The 27,840-nt window shown below is 41.9% G+C and overlaps 1 protein-coding gene and 1 pseudogene across 1 annotated transcript in view; one reads left to right on the top strand and one right to left on the bottom strand.

Moving 5' to 3' along the window:
- Positions 1 to 15,850: 15,850 nt before the first annotated feature.
- Positions 15,851 to 20,769, bottom strand: LOC121440787 (annotated as a pseudogene).
- Positions 20,770 to 22,948: 2,179 nt separating this feature from the next.
- The window catches only part of Oprl1 (opioid related nociceptin receptor 1), a 12,484-nt gene continuing 7,592 nt past the window's right edge, over positions 22,949 to 27,840 (top strand). The window contains exons 1-3 of the mRNA XM_041641756.1: positions 22,949 to 23,230; positions 23,687 to 23,943; positions 27,463 to 27,818. Of these exons, the coding sequence (XP_041497690.1) occupies positions 23,720 to 23,943; positions 27,463 to 27,818 (580 nt within the window). The 5' untranslated portion in view covers positions 22,949 to 23,230; positions 23,687 to 23,719. The remainder of the gene's footprint in view (positions 23,231 to 23,686; positions 23,944 to 27,462; positions 27,819 to 27,840) is intronic.

Genomic DNA, 27,840 nt, shown 5'->3' with positions numbered 1-27,840 from the left:
CATATTGTACTACAACCATATATACATCTGTTTATACACACACATTATTGTCTAAATTTTACATATGAGGTAGCATTCTCTTTAAAGTTGAAAAAGAGACATTCATTCCCCCTTTCTTATTTGATATAGTGCTCAAAATCTTAGCTATAGGTATTAGACAAGGGAAAGATATAAAATAGGAAAGGGAGAAGTCAAACTATCTCTAATTGCAGATAGCACAATTCTTTAAACACCCTATTGAGTCTCCTGGAAAACTATTGGACATTATAAACACAATAAAGTTGAAGGATACAAAATCCATTAACAAAAGCAAGCAAGCAAGCAAACAAAACCCAGTAGGGGCTAGAGAGATGGCTCAGTAGTTAAGAGCACTTACTGCTCTTTCAGAGGAACCTGAAACTTGGGTTCAATTCCCAGGACCCACATGGCAGCTTACAACCATTTATAATTCCAGCTCCAGGGGATCTGACACCCTCTTCTGGCCTCAGTGGGTACCATGCATGTACCTGGTGCACAGGCACACATGTAGGCAAACTGTAGACAGAAGTTTCTGTCCCACCTGGTTCTGCAGCTGTTCAGTCCCAAAGAACCACACATATACATAATGAATGAATAAATAAATAAATAAATAAATATTTAAAGAAACAAACTAGTCTATTGGCTCTTACAACTTACATTAACCCATAATTCTTATCTATGTTTAGCCACATGACTTGGTAGCTGTTCTCAGTGCATCCTTTTCATCTTGCTTCCTCTGTATCTGGATGGCAATTGTAGACTGAGCCTTTCCTATTCCCAGAATTCTCTTACTCTGGTTGCTCTGCCTATACTTCCTTCCTACCTACTGGCCAATCAGCAATTTATTAAACCAATACAGTTGACAAATCTTTATAGGGCACAAAAGCATTATTTCTCAGCAGCAAACTACCCATATACATAAAAAACAATTTTAAAAAACAAAGTACATCAAGAAAACAAAACAAAACAACAACAAAAACCAAAGCATTTATACCACCAGTGGACTCTCAGAGAAAGAAATCAAAAGAAATATTCCATTCAAAATAACTTTAAAAAAACAATATTTAGGAATATATTTAATCAAATCAGTGAGAGACTTCAACAACAAAAACTTCAAGGGTTTGAAAAAGTGAGTTGGAGAAATGTCTCAGGTTAAGAACACTGCTCTTCTGGAGGACCTGGGTTCAATTTCTAGCATCCGCTGGTTAGTGGTGGCGGCGGTGGCAGTGTATGCCTTTAATAGCAGCACTTGGTAATAGCAGCACTCGGGAGGCAGAGGCAGGCAGATCTCTGTGAGCTCAAGACCAGCCTGGTCTACAAGAGCTAGTTCAGGACAGGCTCCAAAGCTACAGAGAAACCCTGTCTTGAAAAACCAAAACAACAAAAACAATAAAAAAGATACTAGATTATGGAAAGACATTTCTTGCCCCTGGATTGGTAGAATTAATATTGTGAACATGGTTATAATACCAAAATTAATTTACAGATTTAATGTGATACCCATTAAAATTCTCATATATTTCACAGGTTTAGAAAAACAGCAATATAAGAATTCATGTGGGACCACAAAAGGCATGAATTGCCAAAGCAATCCTAAGGCATAAGAACATTGCAGGCTGGGCGGTGGTGATGCACACCTTTAATTCCAGCACTCTGGAGGCAGAACCAGATGGATCTCTAGGTTTGAGGTCATCCTGGTCTACAGGGTGAGTTCCAAGATAGTCAAGGCTACACAAAGAAACCTTCTCTCAGAAAACAAAAGTCGGGTGGTGATGGTGCTCCCCAGCACTTGGGAGGCAGAGGCCGGCAGATCTCGGTGAACTCAAGGTCAATCTGGACTACAGAGCGAGTTCCAGACAGACTCCAAAGCTACACAGAGAAACTCTGTCTCGAAAAAAAAGAAAAAAAACCCCACCCAACCAACCAAAAATAAAGCAACAAGAACATTATAGGTAGTATTATAATACCTGACTTCAAATTATGGTGATAAGTGTTGGAGCCCACAAGACTATACAGTAAATGCACAGCTGACAGATTTATAAAGGTAGACCCACAAGTGGACGGACAACTTATGGGGAACCCCTTTTGCAGAGTTGTGGAACATTTGTTTGGGTTAAGGCTTCACCCCAGCCTCCAAAAAGTCTGGAATATTTGGGTGGAACTTTTCATCCCAAGCTCCCTCCTCTGGGAGTTGCCTTAGTCCAGCATCCACCTCTGAGAAAAGCCCGCCAAATGGTGACCCCTACCCAGAGAGACTCAAGCCACTCCCACAGGCTATTTAAACTGCCCCTCAGAGAATGAACACACACACACACACACACACACACACACACACACACACACACAGAGAGAGAGAGAGAGAGAGAGAGAGAGAGAGAGAGAGAGAGAGATTTTACATCCCAATAAGCCTCTCGGCCAAAGCAATAATCAAATCAGACCAAATCAAACCAAATTAGGAAATGCCCAGGTTTAACGGATGCCAGTGCTCCCAAGTGGCCAGAAAAGGGAGACCGGAAAGACCACAGAGAGGGGGAAGGAAGACAGGAAAGACTATGCGTTCATTCTCTGGTGGGCAGTTTAAATAGCCTGCAGGAGTGGTCTTGAGTCTCTCTGGGGAGGGGTCACCATTTGGCTTTCTTGAAAGTGGAGTCTGGACTAGGCAACTCCCAGAGGAGGGGGCCTGGAGTGGAACCCTCCACCCAAACATTCCAGACTCCCTGGACACATGGATGCCAGGGACTGGGGTGAAGCCCCAACCCAAACAAGAGGACCTGAAATGAGAAAATCTGCTCACTTAAGTTTTGACAAAGGAGGCAAAAACATTCATTGGAAAGAGATTAGACTATAACAACTGGTGCTGGCAAAGCTGCAGGAGAATGAAAGGATTCTTATCTTTCGCCTTGTACAAAAGTCAATTAAAAATGGATTAAAGACCTTAATCTAAAACTTGAAACTTTTAGAAGAAGACATAGAAGGTATTGGGGTAAGCAAGAACTTTTTAAGTAAAACAACAGCATAAGACCTTACCTTAGGTACCAACAGATGGGATGACGTGAAAGTAAAGTTTCTGTATAAGCCGGGCAGTGGTGGCACTCTCCTGTAATCCTGCCACTCAGGAGCCAGAGGCAGGTGGATCTCTGTGAGTTCAAGGCCAGCCTGGTCTACAGAATGAGTTCCATAAAACCCTGTATCGAAAAACCAAAAAACCAAAACCAAAACAAAAAAAAACCAACAAAAAAGCAACAAAACAAAACAAAAAGTTTCTGTACAGAAAAGGAAAAACAAAACAACAAATAGCCAAGAATGGAAGAAAATCAAGTGGCTGATACCAGAGTTAGTGAAAAATTACAGCTGGACTGTGATGGCTCATGCCTTTAATCCCAGCAGAGGTGGGCTGATCTCTGAGTTCAAAGCCAGTCTGGTTTACAGAACGAGTTCCAGGACAGCCAGGACTATATAGAGAAACCCTGTCTCCAAAAAATAAAAACAAAACAAAGGCAGAAATTAAACACCAAAGAGACAAAACTATCAATCAACAAATGGGCAAATGAAGAAGCACAAACGTTTAATAACTACTTTAAAAAGTGTTGAATATTCTTATTCATCATTGGAATGCAAATTTAAGCTACTACTTCTGTAATGATCTGTCCTGTCCCTTTAAGAGACAAGCCCACTTCTTCCCCTGTCCACCAAGGCAAGCAGATCTTCAGCTTCCAGCCTGAGTCCCTTCTCTTTCGGTCTCTCTCTTGAAGAGGCAGCTTCTGTCTCTCCCCACTTCTCCCCACTTCTTCCCTCCCCCTTCTCTGTTTCTCTCCATCTCTCTGCCTCTCTCTCTACTCTTCCCCCTTCTGCCCTTCCCTTCCATAACCCACTAAATAAATATCCAACTTCACTCTGCATGGTGTGCCTGTCCACCTCTGTCTCTCACCTGCCACATGGCTTCCTGCCTGGGACCAGCTGCTTTTGGAGATCTGTGGTGTGGTCTTTTGGCATGTCTAACCATCTCAGTCTTTCACTCACCATGTGGCTCCCTGCCTGGGACTTGCTGCCCCTCATGGCCCACTGTAGCCACTCAGGGAACTGAGCCATCCCTGCCTGGGACCCGCTGCCTACCGCCACTTCAGGGACCTGCGGTGTGGTCTCATGGCTCGCTGCCCACTGGGGATCTGCAGTGTTTACTTAAATAATTTACAGGCCTGGGGAAGTCAGTGTGCAGAGAGAGAGAGAGAGAGAGAGAGAGAGAGAGAGAGAGAGAGAGAAAGAGAAAGGAAGATGGTGTATCCAGCTTTTAAAAGCTACCTATTGCATGCGCACAGGGGGTTGACGTGGCTGTGTCATACACAGATGATGAGGCTCACGCATGCGAGCAAGGGCTTAACTGAGTCATACGTGGATGATGTAATCCATGCCACATGTGGGTCATGTGGAGCCCTTTACATCCCTGGGGGCCATGAGGCACTTCTGCCTGAGGGCTTGTCTGCACCTGCATGACCCCTAGAATCTGGAAGTATCAGCCTTATTGTGGCTGAAATCATTACTGCTTCACCCAGTCAGAATGGTTATCATCAATCAATCTGACAACAGATGTTGGAGGGAATGTGGAGAGAAAGGAACCCTTATTCAGTGTTGGTGAGAGGCAAATTAATACAGCCATTGTGGGAATCTATAGATTTTTCAAAAAATTGAAATTAGAACTACTGTATGACTTAGTTATTTCACCTCTGGGCAGAAAACTTCATACTCTACTCATAGAGATATTTGTGCTTCCATATTTATTGTTGCTTTATTCACTATATTAAAGATTTGGAATCAAACTAGTTGTGTATCAACAGAAAAATGGATATTGAAAAATTTCTCTGTATATATAAAATGAAATACTCTTCACCTTAAAGAAATATAGTTGCAGATGAAACAGCCATACACAAAACATTCCCACAGAATTTGTGGGAAAAATCTATAAACTTAAATGTATAATTAAATTAAGTGAGCTCCCCCAAGCTCAGAAAGAAAAAGCCTTATGCAATTCAATAATTTTTTTTTAGATAGGGTTTCTTTGTGTAATAAATAGCTCTAGGTGTCCTAGAACTTGCTTTGTAGACCAGACCTCGAACTCAAAGAGATCTGCATGCCTCTGCCTCCTGAGTGCTGGGATTAAAGGAGTGTACTGCTATGCCTGGTATAGTTCAACTCTTAATTCTATAATTTACTCATATTAATCACTTTGTTTATATGATCATCCCACATCAATTATTAAATCTATAATCTGTTAATGAGTGTGATATTTCCAGTGCTTGTGCTTATGTCTCCCTTTGAAGCGCCATTAATAAAAACTCAGAGAGAGAAATTGGGGTTCAACATGAAGACCTGCAAAGCAACAGCCACTGGCTCTTACCTCAGCCTCAGTCTGAAAATGGCGATCCTGCCTCCAGGAATCTCAGAATGAGACTGGGTCTGAGAGCCGTCTCCTCCTGTTTTATAATCCTCTCTAGGGCTGGGATTAAAGGTACATGTTGTGGCCTGGTCTGCAAGGCTGCCCAGTGGGGCTGTTTTACTTTCCCGATCCCCAGGTAAGCTTTATTTATTAAAATATAATTGAAATGCCACACATTCCCCTTTTTTGTCTAAAATAAAAGAAGGTTATAACTAATATAAGAAAAACTACATAAAATAAGTACAATAACTATATACAATATATACAAGCAATAAATACATCAACAATGTTTAGCCCACTTGCATTTGACAAATTCAGAGAAAGTACTCCATATCTATCCTATCTTTTTTTTTAAAGATTTATTTATGTATTATGTATACAACATTTTGCCTCCATGTATGCCCCCACACCAGAGGAGAGTGCCAAATCTCATTACAGATGGTTGTGAGCCACCATGTGGTTGCTGGGAATTGAACTCAGGACCTCTGGAAGAGCAGTCAGTGCTCTTAACCACTGAGTCATCTCTCCAGTCCCCATATCTATCCTATCTTGGTGAGTCCAAATTTTTGTACCTAATTTACTTTCTATTATAACTTGCATTAATATCCAAAATTATTTTTTTGTGGGGCTGGAGAGATGGCTCAGAGGTTAAGAGCACTGCCTGCTCTTCCAAAGGTCCTGAGTTCAATTCCCAGCAACCACATGGTGGCTCAAAATTATTTTTTTGTGTCTCTCAACCTTATATACTTTACATTTCTTTAGTGAATTTCTTTTCTGAGACTCGTAAGCAAGGGAGACTATAACTATTTAATCTTCAGCTACCTCAGAGACCCGAGAAGGAAATAATATTAACTGAGTAAGCAGGAAGTGCAAGCAAGTGACTTCTAAAAAATGTGAGAAATGACAGAAGCAGCTGGCTGCCTGGACAGTCACCTAAAGTTCCTCTGCAACGTTGGGGCATCCATCTTCAGCCTACAGCCCTAGCTTATTCAAAAGACTTTTCTATAAAGCAGGATATTTTGTGTCCTGCTTGTCTAATTAGGCAGTCGAGGCAGGGGCATTTTCTTGCCCAGTGACTTACTTTTGCTACAAAGAAAGTAAACTCCTTGTCTCCAGAGTTTCTTCAATGTCTCTTATCTTCTCTGAAGTAGATTGGTGCTGCCAGGAGCAGATGTGTCTCATTGTCATAAAAAAGAAGAACCTAGGTTATTAAAACATCTTAAATGCCATATTCTGCATATCTCTGAAGTGTCTGAAGATAACTTGTCTTTTTTTTTTTTTTTTTTTTTTTTTTGGTTTTTCGAGACAGGGTTTCTCTGTGGTTTTGGAGCCTGTCCTGGAACTAGCTCTTGTAGACCAGGCTGGTCTCAAACTCACAGAGATCCGCCTGCCTCTGCCTCCCGAGTGCTGGGATTAAAGGCATGCGCCACCACCGCCCGGCCAATAACTTGTCTTTCTAAAATAAATCTTTTTTTGACCTTGGAAACTTGCCTACTGTGACTATAAGTTTGTTTATACTAGGAGATTAACTACTGACCTGCATTTCCTTATTATCCTAAATAGTTGGTAATAATAGTTTTCAAGAACTAAAAATTTGCATTACATTGTTAAAGCTGTATAGGTGTAATACTTGAACAAGATTAGAAATGTTTGTACAGTATGTTTTAACAAAATTAATGTCAATTTTTATCAATATACAATATTTGTATACAATATATAAAAGTCCAATCTAATGTAAAACATTTAAAACTAATGGTTGCTTTTTAAAAGTAGATTCAATAATTTACCTTTTTATCTTATCATATTTATATCCTCCATTTTTTTCTTTTCAGAGTAGATTCAATAATCTACCCTTTTATCTTAATATCTATAATATCCATAATCCATTGAATGACCAAAAAGCACCCATCCTACCTCTTGGGAATATGGGCATCGTATTCTTAAATTTATTTCCTGCTGTTTGGGGATGACATTATCTTTAGGGGATCCTGAAAGAAAAAATCTGGGTTAGTTGTCAAGTCCTGGGAGAGGTAGCTATATCATTTTTTGTCCAGTCTATGTATAACGGAAAAGTGCAGGGCTTGTCTCAAGTTCTAGCTAGGGTAGTCTGAGGCTGGATCATCTTGGCTAGCCACCTTGAAATTGCTCTGAGCAGTCTGTAGTTCAAAGCTGACCTTTAAGTGGTGCTATCAGCTGAATGGGATCATATGAGACAGGTGGAGTCAATGTTGTTGGGCCCCATTTTTTTCCTGGAGACTTCAAAGGAAGAGAGGACTTCTTTCTCTCTGTCCTTCTGGCCTTATGCATTCAACCCATCTTGTGCTTTATTTTACCTGATATAGGGTTCCAATTCCTAAGAATTGAACATCTGCCTCCTGAAGAGGCCAATTTGGATGCCATGATTCTGAAGTAGTAATAGTCACATTTGCACCTGTGTTTAATAATAATCCTTCCGTTATAATTTATTTATCTGTACTCTTACCTTTGGTCTTTGGTCATTTATAGAAGTCTACTAAAATATACATTTTCATTTTCTGTTGGAATTTTTTGATTCATTCTCCATGGTTATTCTATCATTCAGAGCAGTATGTTTGTTTGTTTTTTTTTAAATAAATGACATTGGATTTTCTAATTTTTCTGTGGAGGCATGTCCTCCACAGTGACTGGGAATGACTGGACCATGTTTGACCTGGGGGCCTGTGAGAGGCTCCTCAAAGAGTTTCCCAATGGTAACGGGTTCCCTTGTTTTTCTTTTTTTGCTCTACACTCACTGGTTCAGTGTTGGCCTTTGCTGTATCTTCTGTATAACACAGAAAGTTTGGGTCTTCTATTTGGGTGATACCCATAGGAAACATTATTTCTAGGAATGCCCTGTCTACAATTCCTTCTCAGATGACCTATTCTACCACAATTAAAGTGTTTGGTATTTTAATGTCTCTTCATATTTTGGAAATCACTTCTATCCAAACGTCAGTGTTATAGTCAAGGGACTGAATATTGGCTGTGTGTAAGATCCATTTGTTCATTGGTGATGATCTGACCCTTAAGGGCCCAAGCATCTTTTTGCATTCTAAGTTAGCATTTTTAAAAGCAAGAAAGACAATGAGTACTCATCTCACTTCTGGATCTGCCGCCCCTATTTGTACAGCTTTAGTTAATCTTTGCAAAAAGTCACTAAATGATTCTCTTGGGCCTTATATAACCTTTGTATAAGATCCAATTATGTTTCCTGATTCTTGAATCTTGTCCCAAGCATTCAAGGCTGCTGTAGGGCATATGGACAAGATGTGTTCATTGTGTATAGCTTAAATATCTGGATCAACATAAGGATCCTCACCAAGAATTTGATTATAGAAGGCCTCAGAACCTATGATTCTACTTTGGTGGTCAAGGGCCTTAGCTTACTCCCTCCAAAAATTCTTCCACTGAAGCTGTGGACCATGGTCTAGTGCAGCTGAGACTAGTTGATGCCAATCACGTGAACTGACCTTATTTCTTGAAGCCCATGTCTTTACCAACTCCCTCACATATGATGAATGCATGCCATAAGATATTACTGCTTGATTAATATCTTTTAGATCTTTCATACATATAGGCTCCCATTAACATTCTATATATCCTTTTGGGTATTAAATATTTGCTGATTTTCCAGAGGTAATAACAGGATCAGTAGCTGAAACTCTTGGTAAGTCATCTCTGATTTTGAGAGGTATTGGTGATACTAAATCTTTACTATTCTCTTTTGCCTGTACCTCCTCTCCTTGTATATCAGTTCTGAAAAGTTCTTCAATCGATTCAAATATTTTTTTTTCCCGAGACAGGGTTTCTCTGTGGCTTTGGAGCCTGTCCTAGAACTAGCTCTTGTAGGTCAGGTTGGCCTCAAACTCACAGAGATCTGCCTGCCTTGCTTCCCAAGTGCTGGGATTAAAGGCGTGCACCACCACCGCCCGGCCGATTCAAATCTTTTTTTTTTTTTTTTTTTTTTTTTGGTTTTTTCGAGACAGGGTTTCTTTGTGGCTTTGGAGCTTGTCCTGGAACTAGCTCTGTAGACCAGGCTGGTCTCGAACTCACAGAGATCCGCCTGCCTCTGCCTCCCGAGTGCTGGGATTAAAGGCGTGCGCCACCACCGCCCGGCCGATTCAAATCTTTTTATCACTGTCTTTTATAAAGTCTGAATCTCTTGACTTCTGAATATTTTTAATGATTTCATCAAATCAATTAATTTCTGGTTCTCATTCTGCATATGTGATTCCAAGTTTTTAAAAGTTTTCATTAATAATATCTTCTCATCCTTAGAAATCATTTGGGTGGCATGTAGGTTGCTTTCCTGGAGGGATGTTATATCTGCTAGCTTGTCATAACTTTTTAACAGATTTTGATTGTCAATTTCACCAGTATGAATCCTTTCAGATAATCTCTCAGTACCAGTTTTTGAGATTTCATAACCTATTGATATGGAGTGAATTTTGTCTGTCAAATTATTGTTATCATAGCGCTGTTTGTCAGAAAACAAACAAAATATCACACAGCAGTGTGGGGTAGGACCACACAGGAAGCAGGAGAAATTCTGTTCTATAAGAAGGCACTGTAGACTACTATCTGAATTATCCATTGTGTTTGCTTTGAAAGCATTTTGATTTCCAACCACTCAGTTTTTTTTGTTTGCCTTTAGTCCCTGTTGTTAATTTGCTGGCGTCAGTCTGTTTCTCGCTGGACACCCTTTCCATACTAGTCTTATGAAGGGAGGAAGTGTTTCAAGACAAACATATTTGGTACTCCAACTGGTTTTATGTTAATTGAAGTTGTTAATTATTAATAAAATGTGAATTGTTAATAAAAGGGGGTGGTGATCTGGATGCCTTAAATCCCAGCACTGGAGAGGAGGAAGCAGGCAGATTATCTGTGAGTTTGAGACCAGCCTAGTGTATATAGCAGGTTCCAACCCAGCCAAGACTACATATTGAGACCCTGTCTCAACAACAACAATGGGAAAGGCAACCTGATTTTATATTAACTATTTCTAAATTATTTTGTGCACTTAACTAGAAGGCCTAGGCAACAAAACAAAACATAAATGGATAGCGTGCTTAACTGGAATTTAAAAATCATTAAATAAAAAGAAATTACAAAATTGGCCATATACAAAAATTAATAGGACCTCTAAAAACTAATCTAAGTTAAAAGTAAATGTTAAAAGTAAATAGGAAATTGTGGGGCATGGTAGAGCATGTCTTTAATCCGAACCCTGGGGATGGCAGAGGCAGGCTGATCTGTATGAGTCTGTGGCCTGCCTGATCCACATAGGAATTCTAGGCCAGTCAAAGCTACATAGTGAGAATTTGTCTCAAAAAAGGAATTACTTTTAAAATAATTTTAATTGTTATGTCAAAAGTAAAGGTAAGTTCTGAGAACAACACCTTTCTGTTAAGCACCTTTTTCTGACCTTACTACTTCCTCCTTTGTCTCCTAAGAGGGAAAAATTCACATAAAAGGAAAAATTATTATGTGTATGTAGAGAGAAAAAATTATATTAAAAATTCCTATTTGTGCTAGGCACAGTGGCACAAACCTTTATCCCCAGTACTCAGGAGGCAGAGTACACAGGTAGATCTCTGTGAGTTCAGGGTCAGCCTGATCTACATAGTGAGTTCCAGGCCAATCAGGGCTACCTAGTAAGACCCTGTCTAAATAAAAATAAAAATAAAAATTCTGGGGACTGGAGAGGTGGCTGAAAGCGTACAAGCATAAACATTTTTTGTGAGGAACTGAGTGTGGTTCCCAGTATCCAGGTGGAGTGATTTGCAACTGTTTGTAACTCCAGTTCTAGGGAAAGGTGATGCCTCCGGCCTTGAGAGCACTCGTACTCACGTGTACACACCCCACACAGACATAAGCATAGACACTGATTAAATTAATTAAAAATCATCCCATTTGTGGGGTTGGAGAGATGTTGTATTGCAGCCCCAAGAACCAGCTTCCAGGCTGACACAGGACTCGAAGGGAAAGTTCACAGCGCAGCACAAACTGAGACTTAGGAAAGAAGACACTCAGACCCATTCTGATGGATTCTTTCTTTATTCCCTCATGTTGTCCTTTCATGATGCTCCCGATTCCTTTGTTCGCCACAGCTTAATTCCCAGCAAAACCTTTCAGGCAATACACAGCAGTCACACAAAAGGTCACCTTCCATTTCTTTTTTTATGTATTTATTTATTATGTATACAATAGTCTATCTGTATGAATGCCTGAAGGCCAGAAGAGGGCACCAGACCTCATTACAGATGGTTGTGAGCCACCATGTGGTTGCTGGGAATTGAACTCAGGACCTTTGGAAGAGCAGGGAATGCTCTTAACCTCTGAGCCATCTCTCCAGCCCCCACCTTCCATTTCTTAAGTAAATGATTAAAATCAGAGTCATCCTGACAACGCACACGCAATATACCTAAATAACTTGTCACAGAGCAAGGCATTTTTTTAATTAACGAACTCTTTCATTCACAGCCTGCAAATTGTGATAGTCAAGAAAAAAATCAACTATTTTGTTACCTATTTAAAGAGGTAATCTTATAAGGAACTTTAAAGGAGTTATAAACTTAAACTACTCGGGGGTTTAAGAAAAATAAGGAAATTGTGTACTATATCCTACACTTCTGAGTGTATGAAACATTTTGAACTAACGTTCTGTGATCAGAAGTTGTAAAAACTTTCTTGACTCAGAGAGTGTTGTGTTTACAGAGAAAGGTGTGTCGTAAATTCTTTAGCTGGGGTTCAGAGTAATAGAAGTCTTTTAGTCTTAGCTCAACTGCACTTTCCAAGTCATAGTGACACTTTAAATCTCAAAATGTATGTTCTGTCCTGCGTGTAACTCAAGACCATAAAAAAACAAACAAAAAACTTGTTACTCTTTCTCGGGGCTATAAAGTCAAATTATTTTCAGTAGCCCTGACCAGTAGAAAATCTTTCCCTGTGGTATCTCTGAACAAAAGCTGTTTTTGTTTCTAGACCTTGGCTAATTGCTCCCTGTCACCTGTGCAATTTCAGGACCCAACATTTTTTTAAAATATTTATTTATTTGTTTATTATGTGTACAGTATTCTTCCTGCAGGCCTCATTACAGATGGTTGTGAGCCACCATGTGGTTGCTGGGAATTGAACTCAGGACCTTTGGAAGAGCAGGCAATGCTCTTAAACCGCTGAGCCATCTCTCCAGCCCCCAGGACCCAACATTTTTATACATAAAAAACAGTTGGCTAAACTTTGAGTCTTCAGGTAAGATGCCCATATCATAAAACCGAGGTTAGGAATTTGTACAGAGAGTTAATCATTCTCCTGGGTTATCAGCCAGACCTAGCAAGGAAACTTCATGCAATTAGGTTGCTTTACACTTTTAACACTGGCTCAGCAAATCAGACAGTTTAGCTATGTCCTTATAAACAAGATTACTTTTCTGTGAATAGTTTATCTTAAAAACCATTAGCAAGGCATTTGGTCTAATCTAAAGCTATTTTGAATCTTTATATCATCTAATAATGCACAGATATCTTGGTGGCTGGGGAAATATAACTGTTCCTAATGTCAACCTCAGCTGTGATCTAAAGCAGCTCCTAGGGAGAACTTATAAGCCCTTACTGTGTAGCATTTCTTTGCATTCATTTTTATTAATCAAAACTCTGTATAAGCTAACACTATTAATATCAATTAGATAATACAGTTTAAGGATGAATAATCTCCTTGATAATCCACTGTAATAATATTTTGTTTGTAATCTAACAAATAAAGCTTCCCTGAAGATCAGAGAAGCACAGCAGCCAATCACTAGAGAGTTCTTACTTCTACCAATCCTCAGACTGAATGGGCGATCCCATCTCTATGAAACCTCAGACTGAATGCTGTCTCTATGAAACCTCAGACTACTTGCTCAGACTGAATCCTTAGACTGAATCCATCTCTATGAATCTTTGGACTGCCTCTGAGCTCCTGTCTCCTCCCACCTTATATTCCTTTCTCTTCCTAGCCATATCACCGCTATCTCCTCCTGCCAATTGCTGGGATTAAAGGCATGTGATTCCAAGTGCTGGGATCACCTTTGCATAAGCTCTGTTTTTCTTTTAGACAAATTCAGTCCTACGTAACCCAGGGTGGCCTTGAACTCACAGAGATCTGTCTGCCTCTGTCTCTTGAGTGTTGGGATTAAAGGTGTGTGCCACCACTGCCTGGCTTCTATGGCTAACAAGTGGCTTAGCTCTGTACTCTGATCTGTAGGCAAGCTTTATTTGTTAGGTTACAAGCAAAATATAACTATAATCCACAGATAAAAATGCCCAGTAGGTCCGGATGTAATCCTGAGATGAACACACCATGATGTAGGAACATTTGCACAGCACATGTGAAGTTACAGATGGAAGCAGAAGATATTTTTGAGTCTGTTTCCTCTTGGCCTTGCCTAATGAGGTTTTCCCATCAGAGAGTTTTCCTCCTGGTGGGCTGAAGCCTTGAATATTAATTACAATCTACTGTTTCTAAGACATGGCTCATGGTATGGCTGCTTTTCCAGAAGACTCAGGTTTGGTTCCCAATATCCACATGGCATCTCACAAGAGTCTGCCAACTCCAGTTCCAAGGAATCCAATGCCCTCGACTGGCCTCTGTGATTATATTTCATTTTAAAAAATTATATTTCCTTCCCCTTCTGTCTTTGTCTCTCTCTGTGTGTCTGTCTGTCTCTGTCTCTCTCTGTATGCCAGTTGTATTTGGGTGACCCTGGAGACCAGGAAAGGGTGTTGGAATCTCTGGAACTGGAGGCTCAGTCAGATATAAACTGCTTGCTGTGGGTGCTGGGGACTGGTCCTCTGTAAAAGCAAATGCTCTTAAGCCCTGAACCATCACCTCAGCTCCTTTATTTTCTCTTTGAGAAGCTATTTTTTCTCTTTACCCTCCTGCTTATGCTTATGTTTAAATATCTTTATTATTTTGATTAGTCCTAAAATTCTTTTCAGTGTCAAAGCCAGTGCTCCTGGTTTGGTCTTAGCTGAGCTCACTAAGAGTCTAGGGAAACTCTTCAGGCTGCTAAAACTGACAACGTGGAGCTGTGTCTCTGTCTCCTCACCACTATCATTTTGGAAACTCATACTGAGTTTCATCTTAAAGTATTGTTAGTGAGTGTGTGATGGAGGAAGGTCATTGGCTAATAAAGGAACTGCCTTGGCCCATTTTATTGGTTAGAGGATACGTGGGAGGAGTAAACAGAACAGAACGCTGGGAGGAACAGGAAGTGAGCTCAGAGACTCGACAGCTCTCCTCTTGGGAGCAGACGCCTGAGAGAGACGCCATGTCCCGCTCCCGGGATGAAGCTCCGACCCAGGATGGACTAGGCTAGAATCTCCCCGGTAAGCACACCTTGGGGTGCTACACACAGATGATTAGAAATGGGCTAAATTAATATGTGAGAATTAGCCTAGAAGAGAATGGGCCAAGCAGTGTTTAAATGAATACAGTTTGTGTGTTGTTATTTCGGGGCATAAGCTAAGCTAGCCGAGCAGGCGGCCAGGGTGCTGGGAACGCAACCCCGCCACCCCTATTTACAACAAGTGTGCCAGACTGTCAGTGACTGATCTATCCGGATAAAGCATGGTTTGTATATTACTTTGGTTTGCTTTGTTTCTGTTTTTTCTAGCTAGAGACACACTTAATGTGTCTGATAGAAATAAGTGTCACTGATAGAAATCCTGGACTCTTCTATAACCCATTCTTGGTTCAGGTGGAACAATACATGTCTTTTCCAGAGGATATCATCAGAAGGGCTGATACCCTAGATGTCCTAAGCCACTCTTGCCTAAAAGAGAGCATCCTGAGACACAGAGGGAGAGGTGCTTCTTGAGAGCAACACCTTAGGAATGGCCCTTTCTATGTTCTCTCAATCTGAAGTACATCTCTCTTTCTATCTAATTTTAGTAATATATTCATTGTCTTAGAGTTGCTATTACTGTGAAGAGACATGATGACCAATGTAGCTTACAAAAGAAAACATTTAACTGGGAGCTTGCTTACAATTTCAGAGGATTAGTCGATGTCCATCACGGCAGGGAGTGTGGTGGTAGGCAGGCATCTGATGAAGCTGTAACTGAGAGCAAACATCTCATCTGTAATTGCAGGCACAGAGAGCCAGACTGGGTCTGGCTTGGATTTTTGAAACCTCCACTCCCAGTGAGACTCCTCCTCTAACAAGGCTATACCTTCCAATTCTAAACAACCCATCAACTGGGAACCAGACGTTCAAATATATGAACCTATTGGGTGGCATTCTTATCAAAACCACCACATTTATCATGGTGTTTGATCACCCTCCTCTAGCATGTCCCTAACCCTAGAAAGACTTGTTCCAGCTGGTTCCTAGAGACCATTTCACCCGCTGTTCTGTTTAGCCCATAGCCTCTTCTCTCTCTCTTCAAGTGATGGTGAGGTAGATTCCTTTTTCTTGGGGAAGAGAAACCCATGGTTTGTGTTGTAGAATATTATTTTAATATGTGTTACATTTGTTTATGCTGTGGAGCATTTGTTTTAATGATACAAAGATACGGAGCATTCTTTTATGTTGCATTTGTTTAACTCTGTGAAACTGTGTTACTTTGTTTGTCTAAAACCCTTGATTGGTCTAATAAAGAGCTGAACAGCCAATCACAAGGCAGGAGAAAGGATAGGCGGGACGGGCAGGCAAAGAGAATAAATAGGAGGGGAAATCTGGGTGGAGTGATGAAGAAGCAAGAAAAGGAGGAGAGAGGTCGCCAGGGGCCAGCCACCCAGCTACACAGCAAGACATGGAGTAAGAGGAAGGGTATATAGAACAGAGAAAGATAAAAGCCCAGAGGCAAAAGATAGATGGAATAATTTAAGAAAAGCTTTCTAGAATTAAGCCAAGCTAAGGCAGGGTATTCATAAAAAAAAAAGAATAAGCCTTCATGTGATTTATTTGGAAGCTGGATAGTGGGCCCCACAAAGAGTAAAGAGTCAAAAGAGTTAAAAAAAAAAGAAACCCAACAACTACATTTTGGTGTATGAACACTGAGTTCTTAAATTTCCATATGGCCTGAGAAAGCTTAAAACACACACACACACACACACACACACACACACAAAACAAAACAAAACACAAAAAAACCCCCCAAAAAATGGATATGGCTTCTTTAAGAAGTTCTGCTGTATAGAAATGACCTTTTTTTTAATGTTAAATAGAAACAAAAAAACTAAAAAAATGCCTGCCACAGTGCAAAGCACTGGCATTCCAGAGCTTTGGGTTTTAAATACAGTTCCAGGTCAAATGAGCCTTCAACTACGGCCGAGGGCTTTAGGCTTGGTTTTCACAGGTGGAGCCAGGCAATAGAGCAGCCCGGAGGACCCAGCTGTAGTTTAACTGTTTAAACTTTGCTCACAGGGTCAAAATTGCTAAAAGATACACAGTAAAAGAAGTGCAGACGGAAAAACCTCTAAACAGGTTTCAGTGGGTTTTACATGTGCACACGCTTAAGGAAGAAAGGAAAAGAGTATGGAGGAAAGAAAGAAAGAAAGAAAGAAAGAAAAGGACAGCTAAGAAATATTAAAAGTAAAGTCTTTAAAGAGAGAGTAAAAGTAATATAAAAGAAAAAAGTTACCTAGTCTGGATCCTGTATGATCTTGAATTTTTTGAATGCTAATAAATAAACAGTTCCCAAGAGACATGGGATTTAAAGACTGACTGATGAAATAAACCAGCCTAGATTTTAAGAATGCCTTAACTTTAAAATGGAAGTAATAAAATGCATTTGTAAAATGCAGCTTCAAAGATGCCTTTTATTGGACAAGTGGTTTTGCTTTTGATCTCACAGGAAACAAGAGGCTGTGGATTTGTTCCAGGTTGATACGGATCAGGTTTGATCAAGGGAGACCTCCAGAAACTTGACAGATGATATATATCAACAAAGATTACTGCTGGTCCTCTCAGAACTTGGTCATTATCTCAGTTTTCTCAGGAACTCCTAAAGATGCTTTGCCCACAACAATAGGAAGCAGTCTAGAGAAAACAACAAAACAGCACCCACATTCCCAATAAGCAGTGTGAGTGGCTGTTGGTTATTTGGTGGGTTATGAATGTTTGTTATTATCTAGGAGAATATAGCATGTTGATACAAATTTAAAGTTATTTTTGTTACACTGTATATATGCTTCTACCTTTTTAAAGGTATTGTACCTATACAGTTCATTTAAAAATGTAAGGTAAAATTCCAGTTTTTGAAAGCTATTATTATAAAGTATTTAGGATAATTAAAAAATATATGTTAGTAGTTAGTTATCTATGATAATCAAATTTTTAGATATGTTAGGCATGTTTTTCAAGATCGTACAGAGATGCATTTTAGATAGATAAATGGTCTTCAAACACTTCAAAAAACCTATAGACTACGGTGTTTAAAATGTTTTGCTAACTTAGGACCTGTCACAACAAGACATATCTTCTTTAGGCAGCACCAATTTACTTTATAAAAGGGTGATGGGCTTCAAAGAAACTCTCCATGGAGAGTTTGCTTTCACTGTGGCAAAGCTAGCCATTTGGGCAAGAAACTGCTTCTGCCTTGACTGCTTGACTGCTATATAAATTGGACATGCAGGACCCACAGGAAAGTGACTGCTGAACCTTGCCAAAACATGGTGAAACAGTCCTTCAGAGTTTCTGCTTCATGGAAGAGTCTGCCAGACATTCTGCAGGACAGAGAGGAAATTGACTGATGTACTTTGTCAATACAATGTGATAATCCTTCAAATTTCCTGCTTCACTAAAAAGTCTTCTGGATATTCTATGCCTGTAGGCTGGAGATGGATGCCCCAACATTGCAGAGGAACTTTGGGTGACTGTCAAAGACAGCAAGATATTTTTGTTGCTAAGTAATATTAATTCCTACTGGGGTCTTTAATGGAGTTAAAGACTAAATAATTAGAGTTATAGCATTACTTAGTTACAATAGGAAGTAAATCAGGTGTAAAACTTTGGAATCACTAAGATTAGATAATGGAACATTTTCTCTGAATTTGCTAAATACAAATGGACTGAATATTGTAATTTTTACTTGATAACTGTTTTGTTGTATGTAGTTTTACTATGTTAAAGCTAAAACTTCATTTTTATTTAGAAAAAAGGGGGGAAATGTAGAATATTATCTTAAGATGTATTACATTTGTTTATGCTGTGGAATATTTGTTTTAATGATACAAAGATGTGTAGCATTCTTTTATGTTGCATTTGTTTAACTCTGTGAAACTGTGTTACTTTGCCTGTCTAAAACATCTGATGGGTCTAATAAAGAGTTGAACGGCCAATAGCAAGGCAGGAGAAAGGATAGGTGGGACTGGCAGGCAGAGAGGATAAATAGGAGGAGAAATCTAGGAGGAGGGATCAAGAAGCAAGGAAAAGAAAGAGAGGAGGACACCAGGGGCCAGCTACAGAAATAGAGAAAAATAAAAGCCCAGAGGCAAAAGATAGATGGAATAATTTAAGAAAAACTGGCTAGAAACAAGCTAAGCTAAGGCTGGGAATTCATAAAAAAGAATAAACCTCTGTGTGATTTATTTGGGAGCTGGACGATGAGCTCCTCAAAGAGTAAACAGTCAAAACAGTTTTTTAAAAAAGCTACAGTTTGTTATCTTTACCAACAACAAAAATTCTGGATAGTCTAGCGATAAAGCTGTTGCCATTGTCATGTTTCAGTGTGAACCACATTGAAAGGGCCTAGATTTTTTTCTCTCTGTTGATAACCACACCAATTCTTCCCACGTTAGCATCCTCAGTCACCACACACAGGTTAGCAATGCCAAATTCAATGAAGTCAGTTATCTTGCTGGCCTCCAAATCAGACTGAATGGTATCATTCAACTTGATGAGGGGGTCAAGGTAACAAATGGTTCAAGCATCATGGGTCACCAGATTTGGAATTCCTTTTGTGCCCACAAAGATCTTTCTTACTTTGAAAAACTTGCACTTTGCCTCCTCAGCTGTAATATGATGAACAGCAAAGTGCCCCTTGGTGTCATAGATCAGATAGAAGTTCTCTCAAGTCTTGTCAATGCTGATGATATCTAGGAGCTCAGTAGGGTAGGTTATATCAGTCCTGACTTTGCCATCAATTTTAATTATGTTTTCTTCTTGGCAAAACTGACCTTTGGGCAAGGAACTGCCCATGCCTTGACCACTGACAAAATGTACAGTGTCCAGACTGGACAAGCAGGATACAAGAAAAAAGACTGCCAAACCTTGCCAAAACAGGGTAAGACAGTTTTGAAAAAAAATTTCCTCCTCTGAAAATGGTCTGTCAATTACTCTAGGCCTTAGCCAAATGTTGGTTGCCCCAACATTGCAAATGAGACTTTGGGTCATTGCCCAGGTAGCCAGTTGTCTCTGTCATCTACTGCACATTTTGGAAGCTGCTTGGTTTCACTTCCTGCCTGCTCAAGTAATAGCTCCCTTCTCAGGCCTTCGATGGGGTTGAAGATTAGATAGTCATAGTTACTTTCCTCTTACGATTTAGTCAAGACATTTCTAATACAAGATTTAGACTTCTTACAATAGAATAATTGTTGAAACATTTAGTATATGTTCCTTGCTTAATATTGTTTATGCTAGTTATAATTCTATTTTTTATACTTACTATCTACTCTTATTGTTTGTAATTCTGTATTGGGTTTGGAACTCTCTTATTTAAACAAAACGGGGAGGTGATGGGAAGCCTCCTTCAGCCAATAACCTTTGAGAGGCTGGATCAGGTTGAGGCATGGCTTTGGGGTACCAAAAGGCTGTAGTCCCGCCTGCTTGCCCTTTTCTACCTAAGCTCCAAACCTTGATGTTGTACCCCCATTCCTGTTCCACGAGTTTTCCCTTTTAATAAAGAAAAACCTTAGGATACCGTATTTGGAGTTAGCTTGGGATTATTTGACTTGTGTTCTCCTCATTTTGATGCATGTCTACCTGCATGCCACCATGTCTATATAGTGAATTTCAGGACAACCAGAACTACATAGTCTTGTTCTGAACCTTGCCTAGATGTTTCTGATACCCATGTACAGCTCTTGGTGGCTTCAACAGTGAACTGTATGCTTGAGCCGTGTTCTTGTTTGAGTTACCTGGATCTTCAGTAATACTCTCATGTGACATTTCTACTGCAGACCCCTTTGTCTCACTTATGTTCTGTATCATCCTGCTTCTTCCCTTCTGAAAAGCCCATTTGTCCTTGCTGAGTTCCTGTTTGGGCTCAAGATGCTAGAGCTATTTCCTCTGTACCACCGGTGCCCATTTTGGCCATCTCACCTATCAGATGACCAAGTTATTCTTCCGCCTGAGACAACATTTGATCACGTGGACTCTGAGCCACATTCTGTTGGTCCACACTTACAGATATATGCTGAGATCAGAGCTCAGTTTTACCTGACAGTTTTAGCTGAGTCATAGTTGAGGCTATGAGGTTGATCCAAGGACTCCTGGAACTGAGGACAGTGGCAAGAAAGGCTTCTTAGAATAGGCAGGACTGGAGCTAGTTTGGGTGTGGGATCCATGCAGTGGGGCAAGACAAAGCACACAGGAGCTAACTCAAGACCATGAGAGGAAGGGACATTCTGTGGCTCTGTTCTTCCTACACTTACAATGCTTACAGCATCCTCTTTCCAAATCTGGAGCCTGGACTGGAAGGCAGGTGAAGGCCATTTGGAAAATAGGCTCTGTAGAGGTGCAGAGACAGCTTGGTTGAGAACTCTGAGGTTGTTTGGAGAAGATGCTTCAGGAGTCTGAGCCTGTCTGAGTTCCTACCCCCTCATACTTTTGAGATCAGGGTGCTAACTTGGTCTGGGATCGAAGGAAGGAGGGAGGAAAAAGGAGGAAGGAAGGAAGAGAAACTGAGAGACAGAGAGACACAGAGAGGGACGGAGACAGAGAATGCATTCCTGTGTGCTCCATATCTAAGGGCCTTAATCTGTGCCTGCCTGTTCCCACCCTAGCTCACATTCTCTTTGTATATTTTTTCCCTTTGTGTCTGCATGCACCTTTTGGGTTTGAATATGTGATCTTTGTGTGCGTCTCTGGGCACATATCACGTGTGTGTCTGCATTTATACTATGCCTGTCTGGGCATCTCTGTATGTGTTCTGTTTATTTGCAGGAATGTGTCCTCGTGTGTTTCCTTGAATATCCATGTGTTTCTGAGTCTCAGCTGCAGAGACAAGTCCTTGGAGACAGTTTGGGATGCTGAGTCCTGGGGCGTCTGTCTGCTTTGGCCTTTTCTGGTTGGACAGGTATCCTAGCAACACTTCTGTGAGTTGCCTAGCAACCAGGTCCCCATCCTTGGTGAAGGAGCAGGGTCTGGCTGTATGTGGGAGGTCTGGCTTTCATTCAGCGCAGACAGGAAAAACAAGCCTATGATTTGATGATGGCTAGAAACTCAGCATACGGTCCCTAGCCCACATGACCTTGACTTATGGCTTTTATCTCAGCAGACTGTGACCCCTGTTCTGGCAAGGAACATAGTCCCTAGAAGCTTGCCAGCTCTGTGTATATCAAGATTCATGTCTGGGGCTCAGTTGTGTTGTTGGCTTCAAGTGACCAGCAGATCTGACTTCCTCTTGTTCCTGCTATATCGACAGGCAGTTTCAGACCTCAGAGGTGTCATGAGGGTAATGTGGGTGGCCATGGCCACGTGTAATGGGGGTTCATGAGCTCAATTTTGTCTTGGGCTTGGTATACATTAGGTATAAGCAGCACACAAGCAAGACAGGACTGGTCCTCAGTCCAGACAACCTCTTGTTTACTGGAGAATTAGTTGGGTCAGGATGCTGTCTATTGCTTCAGTGCTCTTCCACACTGGACATCTGACTGAGGACAGCTTTAGGCAGGAAAGCCAGCAAAATCTGGTCTGGACTAGTCTGTACAAAACAACATTTATGCTGGGTGGTAGTGGTGGTGCACATCTTTACTCCCAGCTCTTGGGAGGCAGAAGCAGGCAGATCTCTGAGTTCTCAGCTAGCCTGGTTTACGAAGTGAGTTCCAGGACAGCCAGGGCTACATGGAGAAAGCCTGTCTCAGAAAACCAAAACCAAACAAAAAACCAAACCAACCAACCAGCCAACCAAACAAAAAACCAGCCACACACACACACACACACACACACACACACACACACACACACTTCACACACATGTATGCACACACACACAAAACAAAACAACATTTGTGTGTGTTGGAGCCTCACATCTGCTTCTCTGTGTACATCTCTGAGTGTGTCGTTGTGTCTAAGGCTGTGTGTGTATGTGTGTCTGAGTTCCTGTTCATGTCTTTATTTTTGTGTTATAGATGTCCCCATTGTGTCTCAGCTCCTGAGTGTGTCTGCCTTGGGTGGGTGGGTCCATCACTTCTTGTGTGCTGTAATCTTTTGTCTGTTTCTACCTGGTCTGGAGTTTTGGAAGCTCTGGTCTGGTGATCTTCCCTTTCTTGGCTGCCTTCTCCAACCTGCACAGCCCCTCCCTCTCTCAGCCGCAGCCTCGGCCCCTCCCCCTCCTTCTGGCTGCCGCACTGGCTGCTGCATCTAGTCAATATCTTATCTTCGGAGCAGGAGCTAGAAGCAAGGAGCCATTCGCAGCCTGAGCAGATCCCATGCTGGAGGGAGAAGCTTTGCTCAGTACACTGTGCTCCTGTCTTCTTCCTGCCTTCCTGCGTTTCTGACAAGCATTAGGGTCTGTTTTGGCCCCGCTTCTGAAGAGGTCGTGTGTGCTGTTGGAGGTAAGAGGGACTCCGGACTGGGGACTGGGGGCTGGGAAGAGGCTATGTGAAATGCCTGAGCCCTAGGCATTTCTGGCTAAATCCCGTGTCTTTTGTGCTCCAGTGTGCTTTTGGATAGTTTGGGTATTTTTGTTTTCAGATGGCTGTGTGCTCCTGAGTCTCTGTGGGTGTACATGCGTGCTTGTGTATCTACGCCCACGTAGCTTCTATATGAGTCTGTAACCCTAACATGAATTAACCTTGTGGCTACATGTATGTGCTCCCATAACTCTGTGTGTGTCATCCTGTGCCCATGTGCATGCCTTTGTCCTTGTCCTTGTATCTACGTGTGTGCCTAGTGTTTGTGGATGTCCATGGAGGTGTTCCATGTGCCTGTTAGGCTGGTTGTGCTGTATTCTAGGGCCTCAGTGGACTGTGTCTAGCACCGTGGTCACTTGTTTCTGTACCCTGTTCCAGGAACTATACTGAGTGAATTTGCAGGGTGGCAGCATGGAGTCCCTCTTCCCTGCCCCATTCTGGGAGGTCTTGTATGGCAGCCACTTTCAAGGCAACCTGTCTCTCCTAAATGAGACTGTACCCCACCACCTGCTGCTCAATTCTAGCCACAGCGCCTTCCTGCCCCTTGGACTCAAGGTCACCATCGTGGGGCTCTACTTGGCTGTGTGCATCGGGGGGCTGCTGGGGAACTGCCTCGTCATGTATGTCATCCTCAGGTAGGCTGGGCCCCACTAATTTGTGGAGGGGGAACCTGAGGCAGGAGGCTGTCCTGGATTAATCTGAGCAAGTATGGATTTTTTGCTTGCTCCATCAGATTTCTTTCCTCTCTGTTCAGGGGGTAGGATCAACCCTGATGTTCAACTCCTGTTCTGCCCCTATCTGTCCCAGACTAGGTGTCACCACCTGGAGGCTCGGAGCTGCAGAAAAGTCTGTGCCATGCTGTCTGTGTGAATGACCTCATGGCTACACAGGATCCTAGGATTTCTCAAAGAGAGGCAGAGGGGCTGGTGCTGGGCCTGAAGCCCTTGTTCTTTGGCTCTTGGGATCCCTGTTAATGGTGGATGGTTTTGTCTGAGCCCACCCTCTATTGGTGCTCAGAAATGGGAAAATTTGGAGGATTAAAAAGAAGGCAGCCGTACTGGGTGACTGAGGCAGGCCACAGCGAGGGACATAGGGCGGCATAGATACAGCTCTGTGGACAAGAAGGCTACACAAGGGGTGTGCCACGGGTAAATGTGCCGTGGTGATGATGGTCTCTGGGTTTTATTTCCAGCTGGGAGGGCATTGAGGAGGACTGGAAACAGCAGGTGAGGACTTGAATGCCAGTCTGGGGACACCAAATTTTTTGAGCATTGGGAAGACATGGGAGGTACTTTAATAGTATATAACTAGAGTCAGGTTCTTCACTGATAGATTTCCTCTTTCACAAAGAGGTGGCTCTGAAGAAAGAAGTTATGGCCCCCTTGGTGCTATCAGTGTTGGTGGAGGCAGGGCAAGAACAGCGTCAATACTCTGCCTCATCACCATCCTCTTAGTATTTCTGAACAAACCCTGTTCACCATTGGCCTTGTTTTCTCTATTTGTTAAATGGGAAAGGTGGATCATATAGCCATATGTATGTGCAAGTGCACACACGAGTGTATGTATGTGATGTGTGATTAGACAGTGAAGTAAGAAAAGCCTTCCCAGTATTGACTTCCAGTAGGGGACCCTTGTGGGAAACTGCTATGACTCACGTGTCTCTTCATGGATAGACGATGTGTCTGTGGCAAGAAGTGCAGCAACCTGGGGCAGTTTGTGAGCCGTGTCCACCCCCTTGTCATCAACCCTCTTGTTCTCTCCTACATTTCTCCTTTGTATTTGGGACATTAAAACTCTTGGAGCCATTTACGGCATTAGAGTAGATAAGGAAGGCCATCTTATGCACTAGCGTCTCCAGAGAACTATTCTCAGGAGCTGTTGTGCCCACACGGGCTCAGGAAATAGCACACAGTATGTTTGAATTGGGTGTATGCCAGGAGTCGGAAAAGCCTGGTCTAAGGCCCGTTCTGCGTTTTAGCAGTTCTTATGAAAGCTACTTAGCTCCTCTGAGCCTCAGTTCCCTTCCCCTTACAGTAGGGATCAAAATAGCATTTTTGTAGACCTCAAATGAGATAAAATCTATGTGAGGAGCTTGCCTTGGATATCTACCATTATTATTGACATTGTTATTTATTGTAATTAAGGTCTCTGGGCTTAATTGCTAAGAAACAGAACTTAATCCCAGGTTCCCCAATAGCAGCTAAACTGACAAGGACTCCTGTCATCTTTAGTGTTATCACTACCATACCACCATCACAACTGTAACCACTACCATACCACCATCACTACTGTAACCACTACCATACCACCATCGCAACTGTAACCACTACCATACCACCATCGCAACTGTAACCACTACCATACTACCATCACTACTGTAACCACTACCATACCATCATCACAACTGTAACCACTACCATACCACCATCACTACTGTAACCACTACCATACCACCATCACAACTGTAACCACTACCATACCACCATCGCAACTGTAACCACTACCATACCACCATCGCAACTGTAACCACTACCATACCACCATCACAACTGTAACCACTACCATACCACCATCACTACTGTAACCACTACCATACCACCATCGCAACTGTAACCACTACCATACCACCATCACAACTGTAACCACTACCATACCACCATCACAACTGTAACCACTACCATACCACCATCGCAACTGTAACCACTACCATACCACCATCACAACTGTAACCACTACCATACCACCATCACAACTGTAACCACTACCATACCACCATCACTACTGTAACCACTACCATACCACCATCACAACTGTAACCACTACCATACCACCATCACAACTGTAACCACTACCATACCACCATCGCAACTGTAACCACTACCATACCACCATCGCTACTGTAACCACTACCATACCATCATCACAACTGTAACAACCATACCACCATCACAACTGTAACCACTACCATACCACCATCACAACTGTAACCACTACCATACCACCATCACAACTGTAACAACCATACCACCATCGAAACTGTAACCACTACCATACCACCATCACAACTGTATCCACTACCATACCACCATCACTACTGTAACCACTACCATACCACCATCACAACTGTAACAACCATACCACCATCGAAACTGTATCCACTACCATACCACCATCACTACTGTAACCACTACCATACCACCATCACTACTGTAACCACTACCATACCACCATCACTACTGTAACCACTACCATACCACCATCACAACTGTAACCACTACCATACCACCATCGCAACTGTAACCACTACCATACCACCATCACTACTGTAACCACTACCATACCACCATCACAACTGTAACCACTGCCATCATTTTTATCACCATTAGCCCTATAACCACCCTTCCCTACCACTGTTGTAAACATTAATTCATTCCATTAATATTTATTACTTACAATGTTCCAGGTACTTGAATACAATCAAACCTAATTAGTATCTCTCCTGTTCTTGTCACCATTTCCCGTTTCCTTTTTTAGAATTTAAAAATTGCTGCATTTATTTATGTGTATGTGTGTGTCTGTCCGGATGTGTAGGTCAGATGAAGGAGTTGGTCTTCTCCTTCTACCACATGTGTCCTGGAGATGAACTCAGATTGTAGGAATCAGCAATAAGTGCCTTTACCGACAGCCATGTGGCTGGCCCACCATTTCCCGTTTTCATTGCTAGACAACATGGTGCACTTGAAAGACCTTTGGTGAACTTTCCAGGTGGTGCCCTGGAAAACCTCTGAGAGGAATGTTAAGAGGGACTCAGGAGAGAAGACAGAATCTTTCTCTCTTGAGTCCCTCCACAAAGCTCACATTCAGGTTAGACATGCACTCAAGTGCTTGCTCCTCCATGCCCTAAATTTTCCAGGATAGTCCTTTCTTTAAGATTTGAAACCTTTTTGTAGATGTCAAGATCACATGAGGAGCTTGTTTTGTTTGTCCCAGGCTTAGTGGACCTTGGGTGTAGTGCATGATCTGCCATTTAACAAGCTTGCTTTGAGACTTTGAAGTTGAGAGATTCAAAGATAGTGATCCTCATGGTGGCCCTTTTGCTGCCAAGTCTGACCAAAGTGGCCAAGTGGAATATTTCTTCTCCCTGTCCTCCACAGGCATACCAAGATGAAGACAGCTACCAACATTTATATATTTAATCTGGCACTGGCTGATACCCTGGTCTTGCTGACACTGCCCTTCCAGGGCACAGATATCCTATTGGGCTTCTGGCCATTTGGGAATGCACTATGCAAGACTGTCATTGCTATTGATTACTACAACATGTTCACCAGCACTTTCACCCTGACCGCCATGAGTGTAGACCGCTACGTGGCCATCTGCCACCCAATTCGTGCTCTTGATGTTCGGACGTCCAGCAAAGCCCAGGCTGTTAATGTGGCCATATGGGCCCTGGCCTCTGTGGTTGGTGTTCCTGTTGCCGTCATGGGCTCAGCACAAGTGGAGGATGAAGGTCAGTGGATGGTCCTCCTCTC

Source organism: Microtus oregoni, unplaced genomic scaffold (assembly GCF_018167655.1).
Source record: "Microtus oregoni isolate MIOR12 unplaced genomic scaffold, Mior012 000071F_ref0000514, whole genome shotgun sequence".
NCBI lineage: Eukaryota > Metazoa > Chordata > Mammalia > Rodentia > Cricetidae > Microtus > Microtus oregoni.
Note: the sequence above shows the minus strand (reverse complement) of the source record. Positions and strands in the feature narration are given on the sequence as shown.